The 6,817-nt window shown below is 37.9% G+C and overlaps 2 protein-coding genes across 2 annotated transcripts in view; both read left to right on the top strand.

Moving 5' to 3' along the window:
- Positions 1–1,993, top strand: part of LOC116160975 — a 6,871-nt gene extending 4,878 nt beyond the window's left edge. Inside the window, exon 5 of the mRNA XM_031474135.1 lies at positions 1,665–1,993. Within this exon, the coding sequence (XP_031329995.1) occupies positions 1,665–1,993 (329 nt within the window). The remainder of the gene's footprint in view (positions 1–1,664) is intronic.
- Positions 1,994–3,860: 1,867 nt separating this feature from the next.
- Positions 3,861–5,091, top strand: LOC116161668. Its single transcript, XM_031475138.1, has one exon. The coding sequence runs from the start codon at positions 3,966–3,968 to the stop codon at positions 4,848–4,850; it is 885 nt and encodes a 294-aa protein (XP_031330998.1). The 5' UTR covers positions 3,861–3,965; the 3' UTR covers positions 4,851–5,091.
- Positions 5,092–6,817: the final 1,726 nt, after the last annotated feature.

Raw genomic sequence — 6,817 nt, 5'->3', positions numbered from 1 at the left:
TGTAGTAGGCGACCGATATAAAAAAGTGCGTGACCATAACTAAAACAGTGGTTTTATTTTTGCAGTCAGTTGTTCTCAGTGATCTGTACCGATGTAACCCTTGTAACAAGTGACCATCAATAGCATCATGAATCTCAACAACTTAAAACAGAAGACCTACTGCAAATCATTTAACAAACGCAAGGTTTTGACGCTTACATGATATTAAAAATGAATACCATCAATACTAAGTATGGTAACCGGAGAGTCTAAAGACTCGGAACGGTTTTATAAATATTTTAAAAAAGTCAATTCAATTGAAAACACGTTCGTTCCTCTTTCGTAGCTTAGGACCCATAGGAAAGAGAACAATCATATTGTTCTTCAACAGCTGAAAATATTTGTATTGTTTTTTGCATACCTGCAATAATATGTATCATTATCAATTGTCATATATAATTACATAAAGTATTTGAAAGTTTCTGAAGTTCTTACACTTAATTGTTAATTGTAATTAAGTACGAATTCGTCACAGTATTCGTTAATTAGGTACATAATGACCCACGAAAACGTATACAGGGTGACAATTTGAAAACTTACCACCCCCCATATCTTAGTAAATAAACGAGATATTTAAAAAAATCAAAATCCGTTTCGGTAATTCGGAAGCGGAATCACAATGACATAGTTGGCGACGCACACCCCCTGCGCCCTAGCCACCCCAACTTTTAAATCTTAAATAGTGACTCCCCATGTGTGATACGTCGTTGGAAAGCTCTGAAAAAATGCTTTCCAACCATACCAAATAGCATTACATTTAGGTTAGTAATTATCGTGCAAATCAAAAAATAAACATGGAAAATCGTATTTCACTTGAACTTTCAAAGCCGACTCGACAGCAACTCATTTTTGATCGCCAGTTATAATCTATTCTCAAACTCTTGTCGAACCTTTTCAAATATTGGTTTTGCAATATTTCGACATTCTTGAATTATTCTCTGTCTTAGTTCGTCTATGTTCGCCGGTTGCGTTTTAAATACGACAGATTTCAAATGTATTATATTAGTTTATTTTTTGATTTGCACGATAATTACTAACCTAAATGTAATGCTATTTGGTATGGTTGGAAAGCATTTTTTCAGAGCTTTCCAACGACATATCGCACATGGGGGGTCACTATTTAAGATTTAAAAGTTGGGGTGGCTGGGGCGCAGGGGGTTGGAGGGGGTGCGTCGCCAACTATGTCATTGTGATTCCCCTCCGAATTACCGAAACGGATTTTGATTTTTTTAAATATCTCGTTTATTTACTAAGATATGGGGGGTGGTAAGTTTTCAAATTGTCACCCTGTATAAATGGACTCTACTTTCCAGTAAAATTATAAAAAATCCAGATCTCCGAACAGAACTAGCTCCAGCAAGTACACCCTCATCACATCAGTACGTGTGTAATCGAACGTAGCAGTACGTAAGTTATAAATCAGTTTATTTTTATTTTCATTATACTAAAATACGTATGGCTTTTTTAGCTTAAAAATGAATAAAATTAATAATGAAATGGTCCGTCTCAACATATTGGTCCAGGAACTGGAGCGACAAAACACAATAATACAAGAGAGTACGCCAGGTTGGGATCTAAATATGATCGCCAATTTAGAAACATTGAATCCCTCTGCTCTCGACCAGCACAAGATCTACTATCAGAGTCAACAACATTAAAAAAGGCTGTTAAAGAAGCCGCCGAAGTTCGGCTCCAATATCTAACAGAGTGTTTCACCTTCAGCCGACAGTATGAACGGGTTATGGATGTGTACAACGATCTGATGGAGTCTGTCGAGGAGGGTCTAGGTTTTGATCTAGGTGACCGCGACCGATTAAGGCCAGAGTACGAAAAATTAATAAACGAGTACGACACCGTTATGGGCACAGTATCAACGTGGACTCAACTCAATGCCAGCATCGACACCTTGCGGCCTGATTTTATTTTTAAATATAGTAATCTCCTTAGTTTATAAAGTACCTAATTATCTATAATATAAACATATATCCAAAAATCAATCAATCATGTTTTATTTTGAAACAAGGCGTTGTGGTGCCGCAACAAAATTTCACCATGTATACACTTCGAGCAAACATCCTATACACTGGTGATAAAAAGTGACCATGCGCAAAAAATTACAGGAATCTACATTTTCAAATTTACAGTGACCTACTACCAACTGAAAATTACAGGAAACTACACCACCAAATTACCGACACCAGCGAAAAATTACAGGAATCTGCAATTTTTACAGAAATCTACACTTTCAATTCTTGTACCTCTAGCAATTGCCACTAGATGGCGGCACCACTGTCAACAAGATGTCTACAGGAAAAGTGAAAGTTGATAAGAGTATACGGGAAAAGGAAATTGTTATCAGCTACAGGTAATAACAATAAAGAGATGAGAAAGTTACTAAATTTGAATTCGAATTGTAGGGAAAGAAGAGTAGAAAATGAAATAAAGTATTTCGAAGACTTAATAGGCCTTAAGGGTAAGAAAATAAACCGTTACAACACGCGTACACAATAATCTTCCGTGCAAATTTTTGATCGGGTCTATATTCCAATTGTATCTTTCTGTATAAGGTCGACCCCAAATGATGAATAACGATTTTATATTCATTTGTAGCATATGGAAATCCAAATTCAAAGTATTGATACTTGTAGTCTCATTTTTCAAAAAAATCATTCTTTTTGAATAGGAACTCATATAAAGCATTGCATTCTGAAAACAATAGTGAATGCTTATTAAAAACTGAACTTATACATACGATATGCTGTACATTCGTTTGCGTAGTCCGTTATCTTAATTGTTTAGGGATTACACTGAAGTCACAGTGCTCATTAATTAGAAACTTAATAGACCATTAATGACGTGTGAATATTCCAATCGTGGCCGAACTCCTCACAGTACTCGTTAATGAGTATGTAATGATTCGCTAAACCCTATATAAAAAGGATTCGTACCTTCAATAAATTATAGAAGATACCGTCTATCAACTCTGTCGCACGTATATATCAGAGCCGACATCAATACCCATAGTACCACGACCATAACGTAAGTTATAAAACAACTTGTTTTTATTTTCGTCATATCTAACAAGTGACTATTTCTTTGCTAGCTTAAAAATGAATAAAATACAATCAGAGATCAGAATCCTCAACATCCTAGTAGCGGCATTGGATGAAGACAACACTCTGATAGAGAGTACCACACCGGGCCCCGACTTGGTCCTAGTCTCGAACTTAAAGTCTTTCGATTTCGATGACATCGTAAAACTAGGACCGGTTTCAGGGAGGTCTCGACGTCTGTTAGGGATTTTGGGAAATCACACACACTGCACACCGGTGTCCATGGTGTTAGATACCGTGCTTGAGTGTGAGCTACGCACCTTCGAGCTCAACCTACATCGAATGTTACACGATGCTGCCCAATTCGGAGAACACGTCGCAGAATTTACAGATCAACGACGAATATACATGAACCAGTACAATGATTTCAGTCGACGATACCATCAGCTACAAAACACCTACGAAGAAGTATTGGAGGCTGTCAATGAGGGTTTTGGCTTCGAGGTCAGCCTCACCATTAGACTGCGTATCGAATACAGCATTGTAATAAGTATTTACAATAATGTTACACCTCTCGCCGAAAACCTGGTCCGTCGCATCGCAGACATTGATAGAATGCGTGCCATTGTTATTCAATCACGCCGCAGTTCTACACTTTATAAAATAGCTATTACAGATATAAATATATATTCAAAACATTACATCTTTTATTTTATCGAAACATTGTCACAGCCGGGGCTCCCTCCCTTTATACAGGGTGGGGCACGGGAACTTCCCACATTAAAAAAAACTGCTGTTGGGATATGGGCGGTTGTAGAGGAGTGGGGTAGGTCTCGTTCGGAGCGGTGAGTGATGTAGTTTTCAGTCGTTACCATGCCGTGGTCAGGTGAGCAGCGTGCGTTCATTATCGAGACTTTTTTCAAAAATGGTGAATCTGTAACTGCTACTTTGAGGGCATTCCGTACAAGGTACAGTTTGTCGTCGTCTGCTAGTGTTCCCGACCGGAAAACAATTTTGTCTTGGGTGCAAAAGTTTAGAGCAACAGGATCTGCGCTAAATTCAAAGAAGAAAGGCACAGCTGTCACCGTTAGAACCCCTGAAAACATTGCTCGAGTGAGGGCGTCGATCGAACAGAGTCCTACGCGTTCTGCGAGAAAACATGCTTCTGCTCTTCAGATTTCGGCGAGAACAGTGAGGCGGATTTTGCATACTGACCTCAATTTGCACCCCTACAAGATCATGGTTGCCCAGGAATTGTCCCCAACAGACTGGGGGCGACGTGTGGAATGTTGTGAGGCGATCCTTCAACAAGTGCCTCCCACTGCGGTTTTGTGGACTAGCGATGAAGCTCATTTTCATCTGTCAGGGTGTGTGAATAAGCAAAACTGCCGTTATTGGGCAGCTGAGAACCCTCGAGAGCTTCACCAAAGACCCCTTCACAGCCCCAAGGTCACAGTTTGGTGTGCACTGTCGTCTGTAGGCATCATTGGGCCTTATTTTTTTGAGGAGGGTGGTGTCACGATTACTGTGAACTCTGATCGGTACTGTGACATGCTTGAGAATTTTTTGAGGCCAAAAATCGAAGAATTCGGTGAGGAACATGAACGTGAGAGCTTCTGGTTCCAACAAGATGGTGCTACAGCACACACAGCCCGTCGTTCACGCGCTATTCTCCAGGAGATGTTCCCCGGGCAGGTGGTCTCCTTGCATGAGCCCATTCAGTGGCCCCCGCGCTCCCCCCGATTTAAGCCCTTGTGATTTTTATCTATGGGGTTACCTCAAGGCCGAGGTTTTCAAACATCGTCCAAGGACCCTGGAAGACCTCAAAACCGCAATCGAGGGAGAAATCGCCCAGATAACCTCCACCACACTTGAGAAAGTCATGCGAAACTTCCACGAAAGGCTCAATATCTGTATTGCCCGGCAAGGCCATCATTTAGACGATATTATTTTTAAAACGTAGTTTGAAAAAACTACATGAGGTAATCTTTTTGATAAATAAATTCTTGTTTCATTATCTCGATTAGTTTTTTTTAACAACCTTTTGAAATGTGGGAGTTTCCCGTGCCCCACCCTGTAGTACAGAACTTTGAATATAGACTACTAAAGAAGTACCGATTGTATGCATCACGATGCGGGTGTTAGGTGTGTTGCCTATATACTCATTTTTACTTAAATATGTGGTTAATAATTTAAACTCATTCCTTATTATTGAAAACTGTAACATTCGCTAGTAGCGTCACCTATAAAGCATTAGATGTAGACTGTAAGTAAGAAATTTATTTTCTGGATATTAGCAAAGCTTTGAAATCAAAGGTAAAAGCAAATTTATTTCATCTTCTATCTTTGTCTCACCTTTGAGTAACTATTTTTGTTCCAATACGGACTATTAATGTGGAAATGCGCTTTTTGTTATTTACTTATTTAACTTTGGTTGCGAGGTTGAGCTGAGAAAAATTCTTATCCATCAAGCATGTTGTCAGTAAAAAACTGCATTCGGTCATTTTCATATTTTGTTAAAAGAGCCCTCCACCTTCGGTGTCGGGCTCTTTCGCCAAAATATGAAAATAAACTCATGCAGTTTTTAGACAACATGCTTTCAAAAAAAATTATCGGTAATTTTGATGCACTTGTGCAATTACCTACGATAATTGCACGTGTGGTATTTCAGCGATAATTTCACGTGTGGTATTTCAGCGACAATTCAATGCGATTATTCAATGACATTTGTCAAACTTCCACCAGTGAAATGACGCGAAATTTTGTCGTATTAACCGGAACATTCTTCTTAGTTTGTTAATCAATTTCGACAACCGACTTATCACCACATCTTTTAATTTAATCACTCATAACGAATTAGCTTGGAGCACAAAAGTTCGAATAGAATCAATAGCAAAATGAAAAGCAACTTCCATAATTTATTTTGACGTTTATTGTTGTCATGGAAATACATTCGCGTGGGTAATTATGCTTAATTTTTCTTTTGATTCATTGAATAGTCCTCCGAATACCATTCGTAGTCGAAGTATTTGTAGATTATTTTTGAGCTGCTGCTCCACTCATGCTAGTTACGCAATATTCGACAATACTTCGACTACTTATGGTATTATGTATGAAAATACAAAAATGTATAGGTACTTTATGTAATAAGTTAAGTTATTAGGGATTTGTTACATTACGGGTGAATTGTTTGAAGAACGAAGATGCTCCGCACCAGAGATTAAACATTGGATAGCGCTTATACCTATAGCATGGGCGAACTTTTCGCACCCTGCTTTATTTCTGAACCAATTTTAACTAAATTTTTGTTAAAATAATCGCTCTTTATGTTAGTTTGTTTTAGTAAAAGTACGACAAAAATAAAACTCGACACCTTTACTGAAATCTCTTTTGTTATACAAATCGTTAACTAATGGTAGAACATCCTAAATTTAAAACTAATGCAAAACAAAGAATTAAGTAGGTACCTAAATAAACCGAGGGTCTACTGGCCCATTTTAAAGATTTTACTTTCATTTAGCTAACTGTACCGAACATTGTTTTCATTATTTTTTCTGAATAATCACAGACACGAAAAAGTTTCTAAAGATATCAGAATGCGGTATCAAGCACATTGTTTTAATTGGATATATGTTTATCAAGATATCAGACAGTTTTCATTCTTTTGCCTAACCATGTTATACTTCTTTCAATCAAATTGGTGACAAAATTAATTATATGTTTTT

This window comes from Photinus pyralis, unplaced genomic scaffold (genome assembly GCF_008802855.1).
Source record: "Photinus pyralis isolate 1611_PpyrPB1 unplaced genomic scaffold, Ppyr1.3 Ppyr1.4_LG1, whole genome shotgun sequence".
Classification (NCBI taxonomy): domain Eukaryota; kingdom Metazoa; phylum Arthropoda; class Insecta; order Coleoptera; family Lampyridae; genus Photinus; species Photinus pyralis.
Note: the sequence above shows the minus strand (reverse complement) of the source record. Positions and strands in the feature narration are given on the sequence as shown.